General features: G+C 45.1%; 1 protein-coding gene across 1 annotated transcript in view; it reads right to left on the reverse strand.

Annotated features, from left to right (window-relative positions):
* Window positions 1-24,595, reverse strand: part of ush2a (Usher syndrome 2A (autosomal recessive, mild)) — a 456,140-nt gene that overhangs the window by 139,294 nt on the left and 292,251 nt on the right. Inside the window, exons 46-52 of the mRNA XM_042330430.1 lie at window positions 11,353-11,576; window positions 10,901-11,070; window positions 9,554-9,809; window positions 6,618-6,946; window positions 5,353-5,475; window positions 4,688-4,851; window positions 2,721-2,930 (exon numbers count right to left, since the gene is read on the reverse strand). Of these exons, the coding sequence (XP_042186364.1) occupies window positions 2,721-2,930; window positions 4,688-4,851; window positions 5,353-5,475; window positions 6,618-6,946; window positions 9,554-9,809; window positions 10,901-11,070; window positions 11,353-11,576 (1,476 nt within the window). The remainder of the gene's footprint in view (window positions 1-2,720; window positions 2,931-4,687; window positions 4,852-5,352; window positions 5,476-6,617; window positions 6,947-9,553; window positions 9,810-10,900; window positions 11,071-11,352; window positions 11,577-24,595) is intronic.

Here is a 24,595-nt window from a genome sequence, read left to right on the forward strand (position 1 = left end):
ACACATAAAAACACACACTCAAAATGTGCACCTGGCTTTTTAATTATCTGTGTGTATGCATTTGTGTGTGACTGTGTGTGTATAACAGTGGTTACAGATCTATGGCCTTACGGCAGTAGAATAGTGTCATGAAGGACCCCTGGAGCCTCTAAGCTAAATGACCCGTGGCCGGCCCTGAGCAGCTAACAACTTTATAATGTTTTTAATGCACTTATTACTATGCTGATCTGATTAGGTGGAGAGAAAGACAGAGGGAGGGGGGGGGGGAGAGAGAACACTGTATATAGACATAATGTGACATTTGAAATGTCTTTATTCATTTGGAACTTCTGTGAGTGTAATGTTTACTGTTCATTTTATTGTTTATTTCACTTTTGTTTATTATCTATTTCACTTCCTTGGCAATGTAAACATATCTTCCGGAGGAAGTCAGAGACCAGTGTAGCGCCGGGACAACAACGTCAGCAAGACTGATCGTGGACTACAGGGGACTACAGGAAATGGAGTGTCGAACACGCCCCCATTCACATCGACTGGGCTGTAGTGGAGCGTGTTGAGAGTTTTAAGTTCCTCAGTGTCAACAACACTAAGGACCTATCATGGTCCAAACATACCAACACAGTCATGACGAGGGCACGACAACGCCTCTTCACCTTCAGGAGGCTGAAAATACCCTAAAAATTGTCAAAGACTGCAGCCACCCAAACTCTGGTGGTGTTGTTGTGGTTCTAGAGGGGTTAGGTCTTGGTCTGGGTGTGGTTCTAGAGGGGTTAAGTTGTGGTGGTGGTGTTGTTGTTTTAGAGGGGTTAGTTGTTGGTCTGGGTGTGGTTCTAGGGGGGTTAAGTTGTGGTGGTGTTGTGGTTCTAGAGGAGTTAGGTCTTGGTCTGGGTGTGGTTGTAGAGGGTTTAAGTCATGGTGGTGGTGTTGCTGTGGTTCTAGAGGGGTTAGGTCTTGGTCTGGGTGTAGTTCTAGAGGGTTTAAGTCATGGTGGTGGTGTTGCTGTGGTTCTAGAGGGGTTAGGTCTTGGTCTGGGTGTGGTTCTAGGGGGGTTAAGTTGTGGTGGTGGTGTTGTTGTGGTGGTTCTAGAGGTGGGGTGTTAAGTCGTAGTGGTGTTGTTGTGGGTCTAGAGGGGTTAAGTCATGGTGGTGGTGGTGTTGTTGTGGTTCTAGAGGGGTTAAGTCATGGTGGTGTTGTTATGGTTCTAGAGGGGTTAAGTCATGGTGATGTTGTTATGGTTCTAGAGGGGTTAAGTCGTGGTGGTGGTGGTGTTGTGGTGGTTCTAGAGGGGTTAAGTCATGGTGTGTGGTGGTTCTAGGTGTTGTGTTGGTGTTGGTTCCAGAGGGGTTTTGTCATGGTTGTGTTGTTGTGGTTCTAGAGGGGTTAAGTTGTGATGGTGTTGGTGTGGTTCTAGAGGGGTTTTGTCATGGTGGTGTTGTTGTAGTTCTAGAGGGGTTAAGTCATGGTGGTGGTGTTGTGGTTCTAGAGGGGTGAAGTCGTGGTGGTGGTGTTGTGGTTCTAGAGGGGTTAAGTCATGGTGATGTTGTTATGGTTCTAGAGGGGTTAAGTCATGGTGGTGTTGTTGTGGTTCTAGAGGGGTTAAGTTGTGATGGTGTTGTTATGGTTCTAGAGGGGTTAAGTCCTGGTGTCTTGTTGTGGTTCTAGAGGGGTTAAGTCATGGTGATGTTGTTATGGTTCTAAATCAAATTAAGTCATGGTGGTGTTGTGGTGGTTCTAGAGGGGTTAAGTCCTGGTGTCTTGTTGTGGTTCTAGAGCGAAATGCTTGTGCTTCTAGTTCCGACAATGCAGTAATAACGTCTTGTCATACACAGTGTTCTAGGGGGTTAAAGGTCTTAAGGATATAGAATGAGTGATGGTACAGAGCAGCATAAACTGGGTCTTGGTGTAGATATGGTTCCTTCTGGGTTGAGTCTTGGCATAGAAGAGGTTTTTGAAAGTTCTGGTCTGGTTCTGGATGTGGTAACTAAAGGATATGTTGTTGGCATGGATGTGGTTCTTGAGGTTTCTAGTCTTGAACTAGATGTGATCCCTAAGGGGTGGAGTCTTCGTCTAGATGTGGTTCTCAAGAGTTCTTGTCTTGGTCTAGATATGGTTCCTAAGGGGTGGAGTCTTGGTCTAGATGTGGTTCCTAAGGGTTCTAGTCTTGGTATTGGTCTGGATGTAGGATTCCAGGGGCCTGGTTTTGGTCTCGGTTTCCATAGCTCCGGTGTTGACTCCATTTCTGCAGGTTAGGGGCTGGAGGATTGATGCTAATACCACACCAACCCTATTAGCACTGACCAGCACCCTGCCTCCTACCACCCCACCCTGCGCTAGGTGAGTTTGGGGAACCCTGCGCTAGGTGAGTTTGGGGAACCCTGCTCTAGGTGAGTTTGGGGAACCCTGCTCTAGGTGAGTTTGGGGAACCCTGCGCTAGGTGAGTTTGGGGAACCCTGCTCTAGGTGAGTTTGGGGAACCCTGCTCTAGGTGAGTTTGGGGAACCCTGCTCTAGGTGAGTTAGGGGAACCCTGCTCTAGGTGAGTGTGTGTGTGTGTGTGTGTGTGTGTGTGTGTGTGGGGGGGGTGCTGGTCAGAGCTAATAGGGTTGGTGTGGTATTAGAATCACTGGGACCTTCTATTGATCTGGGACCTGCTATTTCGAAATACACTCCAACACATTTCACAACACCACCCATCGACAGCACGCACTCACACCCTTCTCACCTCCATCTTCAGTAGTACAGTTGACCTCGGTATTAGAAGTGTTGTAAGCCCCATTGGACACCTGCAGGGAAACCCTGTAGCGCGTGTTGGGCTGCAGGTCACCTATCACAGTGGAATCGACCCCGGGTGGGAAGGTCAGAGTTCGTCTGAGGTGAGAGGATTCTACCCTGAGGGTGTAGAGTTCCACCTCACCCTGGAGATCCTGTAGAGCTGAGGGGTGGAGAGAGACAGATGACGGAGAACTCATTGTCATAATCAACATTTGGCATCTGGTAGCCTAGCATTTAAGAGCGTTGGACCAGTAACCGTAAGGTTGCTTGTACGAATCCCTAAGCCGACTAGGTGATAAATATGTAGATGTGCAATTGAGTAAGGCACTTAATCCTAATTGCTACTGTAAATCGCTCTAGGTTCCTAGAACAGCATAGTAGTCTCATCCTATCCTACTGAATAAGGTCCTGTTTATGTGAATAACAGTTCAGACTGTCGTGACAGTATTATACAATGAGGGAAAAAAGTATTTGATCCCCTGCTGAATTTGTATGTTTGCCCGCTGACAAAGAAATGATCAGTCTATCATTTTAATGGTAGGTTTATTTGAACAGTGAGAGACAGAATAACAAAAAAATCCAGAAAAACGCATGTCAAAAATTGTATAAATTGATTTGCATTTTAATGAGGGAAATAAGTATTTGACCCCTCTGTAAATTTAGTGACTTAGTACTTGGTGGCAAAACCCTTGGCAATCACAGAGGTCAGAAGTTTCTTGTAGTTGGCCACTAGGTTTGCACACATCTCAGGAGGGATTTTGTCCCACTCCTCTTTGCAGATCTTCTCCTAGTCATTAAGGTTTCGAGGCTGACGTTTGGCAACTCAAACCTTCAGCTCCCTCCACAGATTTTCTATGGGATTAAGGTCTGGAGACTGGCTAGGCCACTCCAGGATCTTAATATGCTTCTTCTTGAGCCACTCCTTTGTTGCCTTGGCCGTGTGTTTTGGGTCATTGTCATGCTGGAATACCCATCCACGACCCATTTTCAATGCCCTGGATGAGGGAAGGAGGTTCTCACCCAAGATTTGACGGTACATGGGCCCGTCCATCGTCCCTTTGATGCATTGAAGTTGTCCTGTCCCCTTAGCAGAAAAACACCCCCAAAGCATAATGTTCCCACCTCCATGTTTGATGGTGGGGATGGTGTTCTTGGGGTCATAGGCAGCATTCCTCCTCCTCCAAACACGGCGAGTTGAGTTGATGCCAAAGAGCTCCATTTTGGTCTCATCTGACCACAACACGTTCACCCAGTTGTCCTCTGAATCATTCAGATGTTCATTGGCAAACTTCAGACGGGCACGTATATGTGCTTTCTTGAGCAGGGGGGCCTTGCGGGCACTGCAGGATTTCAGTCCTTCACGGCATAGTGTGTTACCAATTGTTTTCTTGGTGACTATGGCCCCAGGTCTTTAAGAGTTTATTCGGAAGATAATAGCTCTATAAATATTATTTTGTGGTGCCCGACTGTCTAGTTAATTACATTTACATGATTAGCTCAATCAGGTGATATTAATTACGGAGAAATTATTTTATAGAATAGCAAGTCATATCACATAATCCGGCATAGCCAAAAACACGACAACAGGTAACTGAGATGAGGAGCATTCCCTTTAAGAGTGTGCTCCTAATCTCAGCTCGTTACCTGTATAAAAGACACCTGGGAGCCAGAAATCTTTCTGATTGAGATGGGGTAAAATACTTATTTCCCTCATTAAAATGCAAATCAATTTATAAAATTTTTGACATGTGTTTTTCTGGATCTTTTTGTTGTTATTCTGTCTCTCACTGTTCAAATAAACCTACCATGAAAATGATAGATTGATAATTTTTTGTCAGTGGGCAAACTTACAAAATCAGCAGGGGATCAAATACTTTTTTCCCTCACTGTATATGGCACTAAAATATAGCTTCTTACAGGGTTCTGTCCAGCTGATGTGTATGGATGTATGGTCGATGTTCTGGACAGACAGAGAGGGCGGGTGGAGGGGTACTCCTGCCAGGGTAACACCCGTAGCCAGCTGTCCTGTAGAGTAGCCCACGTCATTATAGACCAGTAACTGGTACTGGTACCATGTGAACCTACAGCGTCAAAATGGACCAGGCAAAGGTTAGACAACACACACTTGCATTCAGGCACATAAAAAGACACGCACCCATGCACTCACTCACACATACTGTACCAAAACACATCCTGTTTCAAAAATGGTGCAATACAAAACAATTACTAGCAACATGGGCTAACACGAACTTCAACGGCAATCGATTATATTTCCACTATGAACAATCTAGGCCAGCACAGCAGCGAAAGTCCAGAAAACTGCTTAAACTGCTTATGTATCTAAAAGTGTCTAACTTGAAGCTAGAGTAAACGTCAGTAGTGGAGAGAGAAGCCTTTTAGCAAGCACAGGGACAAAATCAGCTGCTGCCGAGTGCCAGCCAGAGATTAGCACAAAATAATTAAATTATTTGAATATTTGCTTAATGTATCTTTGAGCGGCATTAAAAGATGGCATCGGAGCGCGAAACAGCTCTGTACACAGTGGCGGCGGTTTGCTCTAAAGCTAATTTTGGTAATCTCACCTGCTAAGGCCTTTATCTTGGTGAAACAATTTGTCTCCGGCGTAAACATTGAACCAGCGATGGAGATCTGCTGGGGGCTGCGCGGCCAGCGGCTGACGGCTTTTACGTCTGAGCAGCTCGTATCTGAGGACCACACCAAACACACGGATAATCACACACACATACACACACAAACACAGTCTATTTCCCTCTATCCCTCTATTATCTCTCTGTCTCTCTCTTTCCACCCCTCTCTGTCTCTTTCTCTGTAACTCTATCCCTCTATCACTCTTTCTTTCTTCTGCAGTCTCTCTCTCTCCCTCTCTATTCTCTAATTCCTGTGGTGTTAGTGATATTCACTCTTACAGTGATGTTAATGTGGGCTGCAATCAGAAGGGCAAGCCTTATTCCAGCTTTCATAAACCAACTTAAACAAACACACTGATCTGAGCTGTGGAGGGGAAAGTACTCATGAATTGTAATGGTTCACCATGAAAACAGACTGTTATTTAGCTCCAAATCGTGACGAGAACAGAGTAGGAACTAAAGTGGTAAATACTCACACACACAGATAACGAGCTAGATAATTAACACTCACGTTCACGCAAGTCTCTGTCTGGTTCAGTGAAGAGTGTGTGAGACTATTGAGAGTAATACTGATATGGATGTTGGATGCAAGTGCTACGTAGATGCTGGATGCTAGTGTAACGTAGATGCTGGATGCTAGTGCTACGTAGATGTTGGATGCTAGTGCTACGTAGATGTTGTATGCCAGTGCTACGTAGATGTTGGATGCTAGTGATACGTAGATGTTGGATGCTAGTGCTACGTATATGTTGGATGCTAGTGCTACGTAGATATTGGATGCTAGTGCTGTGTAGATGTTGGGTACTAGTGCTTAGTAGATACTGGATGCTAGTGCTATGTAGATGTTGGATGCTAGTGCTACGTAGAAGTTGGATGCTAAGCTTTGTAGATGTTGGATGCTAGTGATGTGTAGATGTTGGATGCTAAGCTATGTAGATGTTGGATGCTATTGCTACGTAGAAGTTGGATGCTAAGCTATGTAGATGGTGGATGCTAGTGCTATGTCTGATCTTAGCATACTGGGGCTCAGCTACAGCAGCTGCTTGAACTCTAACTGACTATCATCTACTTTACAACCTGACACACATTTACACACAGATTTACCTTTCTGCATTTAATTTGTGTTGTGTATCTCTACCTCACAACTGGAACCCTGGGTTTCCCTGAACTAAGTGGCCTGGTAATAATACAACATTTACCTGAGGTTAGGTCCGTTGGGCCTGTCAGGAGGTTGCCAGGAAACGGCCAGGAAGGACTCACTGACGGCCACCACTGCCAGTGGTGCCAGATCCTGGGGGATTGTGGGTAGTGTAGTCACGGCAGTGGGCAGGCTCTCTGTGCAACCCCCAATAAGGCCACCCCCGGAGGAGCAGGCCAGGACGGTGACCAGGTAGTTAGTGTAGGGCACCAGGTCTGTTACCGTGACGGTGAGGTTGGACAGGTCGTCGTGGGATACGCGGGGGTCGGGAAGGCGGATCTCATAGCGGTCGATCACTCCGTTAGCAATGACAGGAGGGGACCACATGACCTGAGGAGAGAGGGAGGGAGGCACACAGAAACACACACAGACACACACACATATACACACAGACACGCACAAAGTCATGCGGATATTCTCAATTCTTACCAGGGAAACACTGAAGGCTATGCAATAAAACTGACATCATCTCTCCCAGAGTGCAGTGCAGAGGTGCAAGCGGCCGAGGGAGGCCTGTGATTGGCAGTTCAGAATGTTATATGCTTTAGATCGCTTTTAGATAGATGAGTTTCAGGAAGTGATGTTGTACTGTAGTGTGTGCGTGTGTGCAAACAGCCATGTGTGTGTGCTTGCGCATGCCTACGTGTGTATGTATGTATGGGAATTACATGCTTGTGTTTGTGTGCGTACAGCTCTGCACCGTGCAGAAAGAGAGAAAGACACCCTGACATTGACCTGAGTGGCAGATTCCCTTCGACACATATAAAACAGATTTCATCCTTGCAGGCCAACATGCTAAAATAATGAAACCGCAATAATGGAATTGTTATATACAAAAACTACAGCATGTTGCCCAGCTAGCGCTGCCTGCATGTGATTCTGTCAGCATTTCAGGGAATTAAAAAGGATAAAAATGTGTGGAATTGCTGTGCAGTTCAAAGCGGAGCTTGTAGAGACATAGTGTGTGATTAGGAAGAGGAATTCAACTGCTCTGATTTTCAGTAAATAGGTGAGAAAATTAGGTAAAGGTGTGACCTGTAACACACACACACATATACACACACACTACCTATAAGTAAGGGCTCAGGGCTGTGTGTGTGTGTGTGTGTGTGCTTGGCGTGGGTGTGTGTATGTGCATGTGTGCGTTTGGCGTGTGTGTGTGTGATGGCCTTCACTTCCCTTTCCTTCAATTTCTAAATAACTATAAAAACACAGGAATAAAAAAATAAAAAACCAAAGCTGAGCTGAAAAAGAAGTAACAAATCACCACTAGCTGTGAATAAACACACCAAACACTAGACTGCAGGAAGCCCCAGTGATTGCTAAGACAACCAGACAAAACACACTGAGACCATTGAACCAGTCTGTTGGTAAATAAATAAACTGCTGAATAAACTGCTAAATATGCAAATAGCAGAACCAGTCTTAGCGTCTTACATGTGTAACTCTTCTCACCTCGTTAGCCATGTAAACGCAGCTGTTAACAAATGAATGAAATAACAATAGTCTGAAAAAACAACAACAAATAGAAGTCAGGGTTGGGGGAAATGAATTATTCAAACTAGTTTATGTAAATGGCGTCTTTGTTTGAAGTCACCAGCACTTCAGTCTGTGTTTCTGGCACTTTCTCAAGACTAGAGGAAGAGACAGAGTGTGTGTGTGTGTGTGTGTGCGTGTGTGTGTGCGTGTGTGCGTGTGTGTGCATGTGTGTGTGTGTGTGTGCGTGCATGTGTGTTTGTGTGTGTGTGTGGACCCCCTGTGCGTGTGTGTGTGTGTGTGGAGTCTGTGGGTGTATTGGTACAAAGAGGACCGCTAAGCTGCAAAGCCTGTTTGGTGACATGAATTCCCCCTGAATGGTGTTTGTCAGGCAGCAAGGCCCTGCTAGCTAGGCCTCTCTCTCTCTCTGGAGACCCCTCTATTCAACCAGCAGGTACACTGCTAGGATTTATACCACCTTAAAATACTGATAGCACCCTGGATGGAATTACTCATGTTCTGAGAAGAAGCTGTATTGTCCTTAGTAAAGTACCAGAGGGAGTAGGATTGAGGTAAAGGCAAGCTTAGTCTGAGATTTATATAGTAATCATGAATGGAAAACAGTTGGATTCTCAGATTCCAGTATGATTTTAAAGAGAGAGGCAGACCGGAACAAGAAAGAGAAAGAAAGGAAAGAAAGAAAGAGAGATCGGTAGATGGAGAGAGCAGTTGTGCTGGTATCTGATACGTATTCATTCCATGCTTCCTGACAACAAATTGCAATTTAATACAGAGCGAGAGCGAGAGTTATACCTGGGTCTCAGTGAACACTATTGTTTTTTTGCATTACCAGTCAGACATAAACAGGAAGCGTGTAATTGGGCTGAACCAGGAAGAAACACTAAGAAATAAATTACCTCTGACCCCTAAAGCGTCTGAAATGATGACAGGAATTAGCATTTTCATACAGTTAGCATTAGTGCAGGGGCGTGTGCATATGAATGTATGTGTGCATGTGTGTGTGTGTGGGCGGGACGTGATGTGCTAATTTAGATGTCTTCATTCATACTTAGTTAGAGTCTTGTTAATATGGCCGACAGGAAGGAATTCACTACAGACAGGGTTCATGATCCTGCCTACTTCCGGAAGGGGACCTTGAGTTTAGTGTCTGAAACACCATTTAGTAAGTGTGTGTGTGTTTTGAGAGTGTGTGTGTGTGCATTATATGAGAGCGAGAGAGCTCAGGGAGGGAACTGTTCAAAATGAATACACACAATATAAGCATGAATACCAATATGACATTGGCCTATATACTGTAGTGTTTCAAAGAATGTCTACCACAACTTGAGGTAGATACATCTTATTGGCTGGTTAGCTGAGACATGGTCTGTTATTGGCTAAGTAACAGCACCAAAACCCAAACTAAAGTCACAACACCCACACCTCCACACAACCACCAACCTGCAGTGAGTCCGGTCCCAGCACATCTACCCGTGGTGGGACTAGACCGGCAGGACGAGAGGGTCTGGTGGTGATGTTAGCCCAGGCACTAGTGTTAGATCCAGCCTGTGTGCTGGCCACTAGGCGGTACTGGTAGGAGGTCCAAGGGCTGAGGGCTGAGGAGTGGTCCAGATAGGAGAGGGGAGGAGGGGACGGGGGAAGTCTGACCACTGTGGATACCTGCTGGGTGCCTCTCACACTCCTCTCCACCACCCATCTACAAACACATGGATAGGAATTAGGATTATTATAAAAAATGCAATATGCAAATCTATACAGGAAGAGAACACAGATGGAAACTGAAATTCATAACATTTTCGGTTGTAGTTCATTTAAATATTCCCTATATAGTGCACTCTGTTTTATTATGTTGCACTATGTTTTACTATGGTTTACTATGTTTTATTATGTTTTACTATGTTTCACTATGTTTTATTATGTTTCACTATGGTTTACTATGGTTCACTCTGTTTTATTATGTTTCACTATGTTTTATTATGTTTCACTATGTTTTATTATGTTTCACTATGGTTTACTATGTTTCACTATGTTTTATTATGTTTCACTATGTTTTACTATGTTTCACTATGTTTTATTATGTTTCACTATGGTTTACTATGTTTCACTATGTTTTATTATGTTTCACTATGTTTTATTATGTTTCACTCTGTTTTATTATGTTTCACTATGTTTTACTATGTTTCACTATGTTTTATTATGTTTCACTATGGTTTACTATGTTTCACTATGTTTTACTATGTTTCACTATGGTTTACTATGTTTCACTATGTTTTATTATGTTTCACTATGGTTTACTATGTTTCACTATGTTTTATTATGTTTCACTATGTTTTATTATGTTTCACTATGTTTTATTATGTTTCACTATGTTTTACTATGTTTCACTATGTTTTATTATGTTTCACTATGGTTTACTATGTTTCACTATGTTTTACTATGTTTCACTATGGTTTACTATGTTTCACTCTGTTTTATTATGTTTCACTATGTTTTACTATGTTTCACTATGTTTTATTATGTTTCACTATGGTTTACTATGGTTTACTATGTTTCACTATGTTTTATTATGTTTCACTATGGTTTACTATGGTTCACTCTGTTTTATTATGTTTCACTATGTTTTATTATGTTTCACTATGGTTTACTATGTTTCACTATGTTTTATTATGTTTCACTATGTTTCACTATGGTCACATTTGCAAGGGCCACATGATGCTGTCCAAAATAGAGCACACCATGGGGAATAGAGTGTTATTAAAGCCATCATCTCTTGTTATGATGTCTCACCCCTCCAGTTCTCCGTTGCTCCTCTCCGGGGCTCCCCAGGACAGTAGTACTGAGGTGGGGGTGTCAGAGTAGAGGTGGGGGACCGGGACTCCCTCCGGTGGGGCAGCAGGGGTATGGAAGGACTGGGACTCCCCAGAGAGAGTACACCCTGCCGGGGTACAGGCCTCCACCTAACAGCACGACAGAGGACAATACAGTTACACAGGCATAGACTTAATGTGTTGAATCATCAATCACACCAAACCATCCAGCCAGCCATCCATCCATCCATCACACCAAACCATCCATCCAGCCATCTATCCATCACACCAAACCATCCATCCATCCATCACACCAAACCATCCATCCATCCATCCATCCATCCATCACACCAAACCATCCATCCATCCATCCACCCACCCACCTATCCATCCATCCATCCATCCATCACACCAAACCATTCTCCCACCCACCTGCAGGCTGTAGAGTTGGTAGGGCAGGAGGTTATATAGGCTGTAACTGGTAGTGTTGCCTGGTACTGTAGCAGTGCTGTGTGACAGGGACAGGGTGGAGGTGGAGGTGAGGTGGAGAGTGTAGTGGGTGATCCCCCCGTTGGGCTGGGCTGGGGGGGCCCAGGAGACTGACACACTATGCGACTGGAGGGCTGACACCACAGGGGGGTCCACGGGACCTGGACCTAGAGGGAAGGAGTGGGGGCAGGAGAGAGGGAAGGGAGAGAGAGAGAGAGAGAGAGACAAAACAGACAACAATAAACACAGGTTTAGAATGGTTCCCAAACTCCCTACTCTCGCTCTCATGATTGCCAACCTGATTGGTTTGATTTTTCCTCAACACCCTACACATCAAACCCAGTCTGTCTACTAAGGTCTGGGACAGGTGTTACAAAACTACTCTGAACAAAAATATAAACACAACATGTAAAGTGTTAGTACCATGATCCCAGAAATGTTCCATACATACAAAAAGCTTAATTCTCTCAAATTCTGTGCACCAATTTGTTTACATCCCTGTTAGTGAGCATTTCTCCTTTGCCAAGATAATCCATCCACCTCACAGGTGTGGCATATCAAGAAGCTGATTAAACAGCATGATCATTACACAGGTGCTGGGGACAATATAAGGTCACTCTAAAATGTGCAGTTTTGTCTCACAACACAATGCCACAGATGTCTCAAGTTTTGTGGGAGTGTGCAATTGGCATGATGACTGCCGGAATGTCCACCAGAGCTGTTGCCAGATAATTTAATGTTAATTCCTCTACCATAAATCACCTCCAACATCATTTTAGAGAATTTTACAGTACGTCCAACCGGCCTCACAACACGTACTGTACGGCGTCATGTGGACGAGTGGTGTGCTGATGTCAACGTTGTAAACAGAGTGCCCCATGGTGGCGGTGGAACGTTGTAAACAGAGTGCCCCATGGTGGCGGTGGAACGTTGTAAACAGAGTGCCCCATGGTGGCGGTGGAACGTTGTAAACAGAGTGCCCCATGGTGGCGGTGGAACGTTGTAAACAGAGTGCCCCATGGTGGCGGTGGAACGTTGTAAACAGAGTGCCCCATGGTGGCGGTGGAACGTTGTAAACAGAGTGCCCCATGGTGGCAGTGGGGTTATGGTATGGGCAGGTAAAAGCTACGGACAACGAACAAAATTGCATTTTATTGATGGCAATTTGAATGCACAGAAATACCATGACAAGATCCTGAGGCCCATTGTGAAGCCCATTGTGAGACCCATTGTGAGGCCCATTGTGAGACCCATTGTGAGACCCATTGTGAAGCCCATTGGGAGTCCCATTGTGAGACCCATTGTGAGGCCCATTGTGAAGCCCATTGTGAAGCCCATTGTGAGGCCCATTGTGAAGCCCATCGTGAGGCCCATTGTGAGGCCCATTGTGAAGCCCATTGTGAGGCCCATTGTGAGTCCCATTGTGAAGCCCATTGTGAGGCCCATTGTGAGTCCTATTGTGAAGCCCATTGTGAGGCCCATTTCTTTTAAGGTATCTGTGACCAAAAGATGCATACCTGTATTCCCAGTCATGTGAAATCCATAGATTAGGGCCTAATGAATACATTATAATTGACTGAGTTCCTCATATAAACTTTAGCGCAGTAAAATCATTACATGTTGCATTTAAATTTTTGTTCAGTAAACATAATTTCTTGTTACAGTGACTATAGCCTTTTAGTGGAAAAGAACAAAGGAAAAAGAGGGATTATTATTTCATCAATGTGGAAGGAAGAAAAGCCTTGTGCACTGTGTGTGTGTGTGTGTGTGTGTGTGTGTGTGTGTGTGTGGTGAGAAGCGAGGAGATGAGAAGAGAGAGTGTGGCGGAATTATCATTTGACAACGGAACGTCAAGAGTGACATCACAAGGACAAACAGTGATTTGGAGGGCCCTATTCCTGGGATTAGAATCGAGGGCACACACAGCGATGTGCAAATCAGCTCATTTAGCGAGTGTGAGGAGCCAGCAAAACGTTCGGGCTCGGCCACACAGCAAATTATATTTGTGGATTTATTCAATGGAGGTTATAGGCAGTGATATCAACTATGAGCTGGGGAGAGATGGCACTGAATCTGAGGAAATATTGTAATCACTCAAGTATGTGACTGGCCAGTTCCACTGAATGGCTACTTCCACACTTCCCACTGCCAAGCGCTCATGATACGGATTCCTTCACGCACGCACGCACGCGCACACATACACACACACACACACACACACACACACACACACACACACACACACACACAAGGAATCCTTCACACACATCTAGTGTACGACAGCTCCGGTCATTTTCATAATTACACACAGGAATGCAGGCACACACGCATTCACATCGATGTACAATATGCAGACACACACACACATTCACATCGATGTACAATATGCAGACACACACACACATTCACATCGATGTATAATATGCACACACACATATGTACACATACTGTCTTTATTACAGGGTGAGCTGATGAAACAAGGGGCGATAACAAGGCTCTAAAGGCCTTAGTTTTCAGAAGCGTGACACAGCAGTAGAGCTGCAGTCTACTTTGCACATGTTGTCCAGCAGCGACATAGGACCGAATCCCACCCCAGACACATTCTCACGGTTTCCCCTCTACAACTACAGCCCTCTACATCTACATTCCTCACTGTCTAAATAAAGATAAAAATATGGAAGACCAACGAGTCTCCTCTAAAGGCCTTTCTCCATACCTGATGGTCAAATGCCGACCCTTCTACCTCCTGAGGGAGTTTTCAGCTGTTATCGTGATTTTGTATACATTCCACCTCAGGATAAAACATCCTGTCTTGTCGCCAGCGATTTTAATTCCGCGTCATTAAGACACATGGCGCCCAACTTCCATCAACATGTCTCCTTCGCAAGCATTCAAGGCCCTCCCTCATCCACTATTCGGCAAATCACTCTGTACTCCTGCTTCCTGTTTACAAGGAAGCATTGTCAACTTACACACAGCACTGACAAACACACTTACCCCACCAGATATTCACCAGGGGTCTTTTCACAGTCCCCAGGTCCAGAACAAATTCAAGGAAATGTACAGTATTATACAGACCCATGAGTGCATGGAACTCTCTTCCCTCTCAAAGAGTACAAGTGAACAACAAACTTGGTTTCAAAAAACAAATAAAGCAACGCCTCACAGCCCAACGCCTCTCCCCCATGTGACCTTCTTGTTGTGTGTATGTACTGACATGTACATGGAACTCATAGATGCACACACACTACATGTTAATGCTTTTCAATGTATGTACACTACCGTTCAAAAGTTTGGAGTCACTTAGAAATGTCCTTGTTTTTGAAAGAAAAGCAAATTTTTTGTCCATTAAAAGAACATCAAATTGATCAGAAATACAGTGCAGACATGGTTAAAGTTGTAAATGACTATTGGAGCTGGAAACGGCTAACTTTGAATGGAATATCTACATAGGCGTACAGAGGCCCATTACCATTAGCACTTCTGTGTTCCAATGACACGCTGTGTTAGCTAATCCAAGTTGATCATTTTAAAAAGCTAGTGGGAGGCCCTGGTGCACAACTGAGCAAGAGGACAAGTACATTAGAGTGTCTAGCTCGAGAAACAGACACCTCACAAGTCCTCAACTGGCAGCTTCATTAAATAGTACCCGCAAAGCACCACTCTCAACTTCAACAGTGAAGAGGCGACCCCGGGATGCTGGCCTTCTAGGCAGAGTTGCAAAGAAAAAGGCATATCTCAGACTGGCCAATGAAAAGGAAAGATTAAGATGGGCAAAAGAACACAGACACTAGACAGAGGCAACATCTCCTCTGCCACGCTGACCCTCAACACGGGGGCCCCACAGGGGTGTGTGCTTATTCCACTCCTGTACTCCTACGACTGGTGGTCACACGCGACTCCAACACCATCATCAATTTTGCAGACGACACGATGGTGGTAGGCCTGATCACGTGATAGCAACCTCTCCCTCAAAGTCAGTAAGACCCAGGAGCTGATCGCGGACTACAGAAACAAGCACAACCCCATCCACATAGATGGAGTGGATAGTGTTGAGAGCTTCAAGTTGCTCAGTGTCCAAATCACTAAGGACTTAAAATGGTCCACTCACACGCACACAGTTGTGACGAAGGCACAACAGCGCCTCTTCCCCCTCAGGAGGTTGAAAAGGTTTGGCATGGGCCCTCAAATCATCAAAAAGTTCTACAGTTGCACCATTGAGAGCATCTTGACTGGCTGCATCACTGCTTGGTATGGCATATCTACATCTATTGATCCAGTGTCCCTGCACATTATAATATTGGTACTGACCCTGTATATAGCTTCTAACTTTCTTCTGTTCTTATTTCTTATTTTTATTTCTTATGTATTTTTGTTCTAACTCATGTTATTTTTTGTCCTACATGAATATGTCCACTCTGCATTGTTGGGTTTGGAGAACGCAAGAAAGGCATTTCACTGTAATTGTGCACGTGACATTAAAACTTGATACTCTAGCCTCCCCCTTGAATAGCCTCACCCCCTTGAAAAGTGTTATACCCCATAGCTTCTCAACATACCATAAGTGAAACTGGTTTGTCAGTCTGGTCTGTTAGGGGAGTTCTGTGTTCAGTTTGTCCGTTGACTAAGTCTAAGGCAGTTGTTACCAAACTTGTTAGGCCCAAGACCCCATTTTGGAAAAAAAATATGTACATTTGCAACCCTACCATGTAAAAAACGTGATGTAATCAAAGGTCAATGTTTACATTTTTTATGGGCTATGACAGTCTATTACAAATACATCTGACAGTACTTTTGTTCCAAGGAAGTATGTTTTGAAGTGACTGAAATGCACCAGAAAGGTATTGGGAAGTTCAGAAGATCATCAAGCAATCATTTTGTATGTTATTCTGTGTAGAAACAACATTTCCCCAGTTTGGTCTTGTCCACTCTGTTCTAATAAGTATTGTGTGGATTGAGGGAAACAGAATACGTGTTCCTGAGAGTCTTCTTTTTCAGTGATGGGGTCATAATACACCACCTGACCAACCGTGCTCTTCATCGACTCAGTGGGTTTTGTCCAACATGTCTCTGGACCTACTCACTGTCACAGTCATACTCTGGACCTAGTTTTGTCCCATGGAATAAATGTTGTGGATCTTAATGTTTTTCCTCATAATCCTGGACTATCGGACCACCATTTTATTACGTTTGCAATTGCAACAAAAAATCTGCTCAGTCCCCAACCAAAGAGCATCAAAAGTCGTGCTATAAATTCACAGACAACACAAAGATTCCTTGATGTCCTTCCAGACTCCCTCTGCCTACCCAAGGACGTCAGAGGACAAAAATCAGTTAACCACCTAACTGAGGAACTCAATTTAACCTTGCACAATACCCTAGATGCAGTTGCACCCCTAAAAAATAAAAACATTTCCATAAGAAACTAGCTCCCTGGTATACAGAAAATACCCGAGCTCTGAAGCAAGCTTCCAGAAAATTGTAACGGAAATGGCGCCACACCAAACTGGAAGTCTTCCAACTACCTTGGAAAGACAGTATCGTGCAGTATCGAAGAGCCCTCAATGCTGCTTGATCATCCTATTTTTCCAACTTAATTGAGGAAAATAAGAACAATCCAAAACGTATTTTTGATACTGTCGCAAAGCTAACTAAAAAGTAGCATTCCCCAAGTGAGGATGGCTTTCACTTCAGCAGTAATAAATTCATGAACTTCTTTGAGGAAAAGATCATGATTATTAGAAAGCAAATTACGGACTCCTCTTTAAATCTGTGTATTCCTTCAAAGCTCAGTTGTCCTGAGTCTGCACAACTCTGCCAGGACCTAGGATCAAGAGAGACACTCAAGTGTTTTAGTACTATATCTCTTGACACAATTCTGAAAATAATCAGGGCCTCTAAACCTTCAAGCTGCATACTGGACCCTATTCCAACTAAACTACTGAAAGAGCTGCTTCCTGTGCTTGGCCCTCCTCTGTTGAACATTATAAACTGCTCTCTATCCACCAGATGTGTACCAAACTCACTAAAAGTGGCAGTAATAAAGCCTCTCTTGAAAAAAACAAACCTTGACCCAGATAATATGAAAAACTATCGGCCTATATCGAATCTTCCATTCCTCTCAAAAATTTTAGCAACTCACTGCCTTCCTGAAGACAAACAATGTATACGAAATGCTTCCATCTGGTTTTAGACCCCACCATAGCACTGAGACTGCACTTGTGAAGGTGGTAAATGACCTTTTAATGGCATCAGACCGAGGCTCTGTATCTGTCCTCGTGCTCCGAGACCTTAGTGCTGCTTTTGATACCATCGATCACCACATTCTTTTGGAGAGATTGGAAACCCAAATTGGTCTACACAGACAAGTTCTGGCCTGGTTTAGATCTTATCTGTCGGAAAGATATCAGTTTGTCTATGTGAATGGTTTGTCCTCTGACAAATCAACTGTAAATGTCGGTGTTCCTCAAGGTTCCGTTTTAGGACCGCTATTGTTTTCACTATATATTTTACCTCTTGGGATGTCATTCGAAAACATAATGTTAACTTTCACTGCTATGCGGATGACACACAGCTGTACATTTCAATGACACATAGTGAAGCCCCAAAATTGCCCTCGCTAGAAGCTTGTGTTTCAGACATAAGGAAGTGGATGGCTGCAAACTTTCTAATTTTAAACTCGGACAAAACAGAGATGATAAAGAAAAATTAATCCCTGCTTTTGTTACTTCTAGGTTAGACTACTGCCATGCTCTACTTTCCGGCTACCCGGATAAGGCACTAAATAAACTTCAGTTAGTGCTAAATACGGTTGCTAGAATCCTGACTAGAACCAAAAAATTTGATCATATTACTCCAGTGCTAGCCTCCCTACACTGGCATCCTGTCAAGGCAAGGGCTGATTTCAAGGTTTTACTGCTAACCTACAAAGCATTATATGGGCTTGCTCCTCCCTATCTCTCTGATTTGGTCCTGCCGTACATACCTACACGTACGCTACGGTCACAAGACGCAAGCCTCCTAATTGTCCCTAGAATTTCTAAGCAAACAGCTGGAGGCAGGGCTTTCGCCTATAGAGCTCCATTGTTATGGAATGGTCTGCCTACCCATGTGAGAGACGCAGACTCGGTCTCAACTTTGAAGTATTTACTGAAGACTCATCTCTTCAGTGGGTCATATGATTGAGTGTAGTCTGGCCCAGGAGTGTGAAGGTGAACGGAATGGCTCCGGAGCAATGAACCGCCCTTGCTGTCTCTGCCTGGCCGGTTCCTCTCTTTCCACTGGGATTCTCTGCCTCTAACCCTATTACAGGGGCTGAGTCACTGGCTTATTGGTGCTCTTTCATGCCGTCCCTAGGAGGGGTGCGTGACTTGAGTGGGTTGAGTCACTGATGTGATCTTCCTGTTTGGGTTGGCGCCTCCCCTTGGGTTGTGCCGTGGCGGAGATCTTTGTGGGCTATACTCGGCCTTGTCTCAGGATGGTAAGTTGGTGGTTGAAGATATCCCTCTCATGGTGTGAGGGCTGTGCATTGACAAAGTGGGTGGGGTTATCACCTTCCTGTTTGGCCCTGTCCGGGGGTATCATCGGGTGGGGCCACAGTGTCTCCTGACCCCTCCTGTCTCAGCCTCCAGTATTTATGCTGCAGTAGTTTATGTGTCGGGGGGCTAGGGTCAGTTTGTTATATCTGGAGTACTTCTGCTGTCTTATCCGGTGTCCTGTGTGAATTTAAGTATGCTCCCTCTAATTCTCTATTTCTCTCTTTCTTTCTTTCTTTCTCTCTCTCGGAGGACCTAGGACCATGCCTCAGGACTACCTGGCATGATGACTCCTTGCTGTCCCCAGTCCACCTGGCCGTGCTGCTGCTCCAGTTTCAACTGTTCTGCCTGCGGCTATGGAATCCTGACCTGTTCACCGGACGTGCTACCTGTCCCAGTGTCACGCCCTGGCCTTAGTTATCTTTGTTTTCTGTATTATTTTGGTTAGGTCAGGGTGTGACATGGGAGATTTATGTGTTTTGTCTGGTCTAGGGGTTTTGTATGTTTATGGGGTGTTTTCTAATCTAGGTAATTATGTAAGTCTATGGTTGCCTAGATTGGTTCTCAATTAGAGGCAGGTGTTTATCGTTGTCTCTGATTGGGAACCATATTTAGGCAGCCATGTTCTTTGGATATTTTGTGGGTGGTTGTCTTCTGTCTTTGTGTCTATGCACCAGATAGGACTGTTTCGGTTTTCACATTTGTTGTTTTGTATTTTGTAGTGTTCTCGTTTATTGTCTATATTAAACATGTTGAACACTAACCACGCTACATTTTGGTCCTCCTCTCCTTAAACGGAAGAAAACCGTTACACCCAGACCTATTATTCGACCATGCTGGTCATTTATGAACATTTGAACATCTTGGCCATGTTCTGTTATAATCTCCACCCGACACAGCCAGAAGAGGACTGGCCACCCCCCATAGCCTGGTTCCTCTCTTGGTTTCTTCCTAGGTTTTGGCCTTTCTAGGGAATTTTTCCTTGCCAACGTGCTTCAACACCTGCATTGCTTGCTGTTTGGGGTTTTAGGCTGGGTTTCTGTACAGCACTTTGAGATATCAGCTGATATCTGACAAGAAATGGCCTTCCCCAAACTTTTGTTGGATGCACAGAATCATCTAGAACGTCATTGTAAACTGTAGCGTTAAGATTTCCCTTTACTGGCCTAACCCAAAAAATGAAAAACAGCCCCAGAACATTATTCCTCCACCACCAAACTTTACAGTTGGCACTATGCATTCGTGCAGGTAGCGTTCTCCTGGCATCCGTCAAACTCAGATTCTTCCGTCGGACTACCAGATAGTGAGGTGTGATTTATCACTCCAGAAAACGTGTTTCCACTGCTCCAGAGTCCAATGGCAGTGAGCTTTACACCACTCTAACCGAAGCTTGGCATTTTGCATAATTTTGTATATAATATTTAGTGTCTTTTGTAGCTCAAACCGTTCAAAAGAAAGAGACACATTTGTATGAAGAAAGAAGAAACGGCTGTTTATTACAAACACATCTAGCGGCTACCAGAGGTTACTTACAAAACTAAACAAACAATATATCTCGCATTTTCAAATCAGGCGACCCCTAGTTTGGGAAACGCTGGTCTAAGGAGCCTTTTAGAGTTGCAAAATTCATGAAACATTCAATAAATGTCCTGGTTTTCAAGAAATCCTGGTTGGAGGATTCTAGACTTCCGGCTTATTCCCTCCTGATTGTGGGAATCCTCCAACAGGGATTTCGGGTAAACCAATGGATTTATTGAAAATTCCAGGAATTTTGCAACCCTAGTCTTTACCCCTCTTCATTCCCTCTCCTCTCCTCCTGCTTTCACATTTAAAAAGAAGGAATATGTCAACCATGGAAATAGTGGATTTTTCCTCCTTCCTTGTCTATCTGTCTGTGTCTTCCTTGTGTCCTCCCTCTTTACCGGAAGCAGGTAGCCTAGTGGTTAGAGAGTTGGGCCAGTAACCAGCAGGTAGCCTAGTGGTCAGAGAGTTGGGCCAGTAACCAGCAGGTAGCCTAGTGGTTAGAGAGTTGGGCCAGTAACCAGCAGGTAGCCTAGTGGTTAGAGAGTTGGGCCAGTAACCAGCAGGTACCCTAGTGGTGAGAGAGTTGGGCCAGTAACCAGCAGGTAGCCTAGTGGTTAGAGAGTTGGGCCAGTAACCAGCAGGTAGCCTAGTGGTTAGAGAGTTGGGCCAGTAACCAACAGGTAGCCTAGTGGTGAGAGAGTTGGGCCAGTAACCAGCAGGTAGCCTAGTGGTTAGAGAGTTGGGCCAGTAACCAGCAGGTAGCCTAGTGGTTAGAGAGTTGGGCCAGTAACCAGCAGGTCGCCTAGTGGTTAGAGCGTTGGGCCAGTAACTGAAAGGTTGCTAGATCGAATCCCCGAGCTGACAAGGTAAAAATCTGTTGTACTGCTCCTGAACAAGGCAGTTAACCCACTGTTTCTAGGCCGTCATTGTAAATAGAATTTGTTCTTAACTGGCTTGCCTAGTTAAATAAAAAGTACCTTTTCTCCTTTCTTCCATTCTCTCTTTCTCTCTCCCTCCACCCAACCTGATTTGATTGATATTTCCGTCCCATGCTCTGAAGGTAATGTTTTCCTCCCCCATTTACATCCGACTGTACTGGGGTAATGGTCCCACACACACACACACACAGTAGCAGGGTAATGGTGCTTCGGCAAGGGCAGGCGGATCAAGGTGATTGAGCGTGCTCAGAGTGTGCTGCGTTGCTAAGCGCTAACGTTAACTGCTAAAGGCTCCCCCAGATGGCACCGGGACCAGAGGGGGAGATAGCCTCCCCATCACCGTAGCTCACCCTCACCCAGTACTTACTGTTCCCCGGGTGCCAAAGACATGGATGTCGATTAAGGCAGCCCTCAGCATCTCTCTGATTCAGAGGGGTTGTGTTAAATGCAAAAGACACACTTCAGTGTAACTGAACATGTATAACTGAACGTGTGTAACTGAACGTGTATAACTGAATGTGTGGAACTAAATGTGTATAACTGAACGTGTGTAACTGAACGTGTATAACTGAATATGTGGAACTGAATGTGTGGAACTGAACGTGTGTAACCGAATGTGTGTAACTGAACGTGTGTAACTGAACGTGTGTGATTCAAGTGTTTTTCAGTGCCTAGCTGCGTTCCAGTGTAGATTTTTCCCAGGCAGTGCATCAGTGTGTCAGGGCTGTGTGGTGCAGGGCTCCCTACTAACTTCCTTCCAAGCTTCCCTCCTAGACTCCCTCCTAGCCTACTTACTAGTCTCCCAACTAGTCTCCCAATTAGACTCCCTACTAGCCTCCCTACTAGTCTCGCTACTAGACTACATACCAGTCTCCCTACTAGCCTCCTTACTAGTCTCCCTACTAGCCTCCCTACTAGTCTATTTCCTAGCCTCCTTACTAGATTCCGTACTAGCCTACTTACAAGTCTCCCTACTAGCCTCCTTATTAGAATCTTTCCTAGCCTCCTTACTAGCCACCTGAATAGACTCCCTCCTAGTCTCCCTACTAGTCTCTTTCCTAGCCTCCCTAGTAGTCTCCTTACTAGTATCCCTACTAGCCTCATTACTAGTCTCCCTACTAGCCTCCTTACTAGTCTCCCTCCTAGCCTCCCTACTAGCCTCCTTACTAGTCTCCCTCCTAGCCTCCTTACTAATCTCTTTCATAGCCTCCTTTACTAGTCTCCCTCCTAGTCTCCCTACAAGCCTCCTTACTAGTCTCCCTACTAGTCTCACTACTAGCCTCCTTACTAGTCTCTTTCCTAGCATCCTTAATAGTCTCCCTCCTATCCTCCCTACTAGACTCCTTCCTAGTCTCCCTTTTAGCCTCACTACTAGTCTCCCAACTAGCCTCCTTACTAGTCTCTTTCCTAGCCTCCTTACTAGTCTCCCTCCTAGCCTCCTTACTAGTCTATTTCCTTGACTCCTTACTAGTCTTCCTCCTAGTCTCCCTACTAGCCTCCTTACTAGCCTCCCTACAAGCCTCATTACTAGTCTCACAACTAACCTCCTTACTATTCTCCCTACTAGCCTCCTTACTAGTCTCCCTCTTAGCCTCCCTACTAGCCTCCTTCCTAGTCTACCTCCTAGCCTCACTACTAGCCTCACGACTAGTCTCCCTACTAGCCTCCTGACTAGTCTCCCTACTAGCCTCCTGACTAGTCTCCCTACTAGCCTCCTGACTAGTCTCTTTCCTAGCCTCCTTACTAGTCTCCCTACTACCCTCCTTACTAGTCTCCCTAATAGCCTCCTTACGAATCCCCCTCCTAGCCCCCTTACTAGTCTATTTCCTAGCTTCCTTACTAGTCTCCCTACTAGCCTCCCTACTAGTCTCCCAAATAGTTTCCTTACTAGTCTCCCTATTAGCCTCCATACCAACCTCCCTCCTAGCCTCCCTACTAGTCTCCCTACTAGCCTACTTACTAGTCTCCCTACTAGCCTCCCTACTAGTCTGCCTACTAGACTCCCTACTAGCCTCCCTACTAGTCTCCCTACTAGTCTCCATACTAGCCTCCCTACTAGCCTCCCTACTAGTCTCCCATCTAGCCTCCCTACTAGTCTCCCTACTAGCCTCCCTACTAGCCTCCTTACTAATCTCCCTCCTAGCCTCCCTACTAGTCACCCTACTAGTCTCCCTACTAGTCTCCTTACTAGCCTCCCTACTAGTCTCCTTACGAATAGTCCTACTAGCCTCCTTACTAATCTCCCTCCTAGCCTCCCTATTAGTCTCCCTACTAGCCTCCCTACTAGTCTCCCTACTAGCCTCCTCACTAGTCTCCTTACTACTCTCCCTACTAGCCTCCTTACTAGCCTCCTTACTAATCTCCCTCCTAGCCTCTCTACTAGTCTCCTTACTAATCTCCCTCCTAGCCTCCCTCCTTGCCTCCCTACTAGCCTCCCTACTAGCCTCCCTACCAGCCTCCCTCCTATTCTCCCTACTAGCCTCCCTACTAGCCTCCCTACTAGCCTCCCTACTAGCCTCCCTCCTATTCTCCCTACTCTCCCTACTAGCCTCCCTACTAGCCTCTTTACTAGCCTCCCTACTAGCCTCCCTCATAATCTCCCTACTGGCCTCCCTCCTATCCTCCCTACTCACTAATTGCCTCCCTCCTAGCCTCCTTACTAATCTCCCTCCTAGCCTCCCTACTAGTCTTCCTACTAGCCTCCCTACTAGTCTCCCCACTAGCCTCCTTACTAATCTCCTTACTAGTCTCCCTACTAGTATCCCTACTAGACTCCTTACTAGTCTCCCTACTAGCCTCCTTACTAGCCTCACTACTAGTCTCCCTCCTAGACTCCCTACTAGGCTCCCTCCTAGCCTCCCTCCTAGCCTCCTTACTAATCTCCCTCCTAGCCTCACCCTTAGCCTCCCTACTAGTCTTCCTACTAGCCTCCCTACTAGTCTTCCTACTAGTCTCCCCACTAGCCTCCTTACTAATCTCCTTACTAGTCTCCCAACTAGTATCCCTACTAGCCTCCTTACTAGTCTCCCTACTAGCCTCCTTACTAGTCTCCCTACTAGCCTCCTTACTAGTCTCCCTACTAGTCTCCCTCCTAGCCTCCTCACTAGTCTCATTCCTAGCCTCCTTACTAGCCTTACTACTAGCCTCCTTACTAGTCTCCCTACTAGCCTCCTTACTAGTCTCTTTCCT

Source organism: Oncorhynchus tshawytscha, linkage group LG11 (assembly GCF_018296145.1).
Source record: "Oncorhynchus tshawytscha isolate Ot180627B linkage group LG11, Otsh_v2.0, whole genome shotgun sequence".
NCBI lineage: Eukaryota > Metazoa > Chordata > Actinopteri > Salmoniformes > Salmonidae > Oncorhynchus > Oncorhynchus tshawytscha.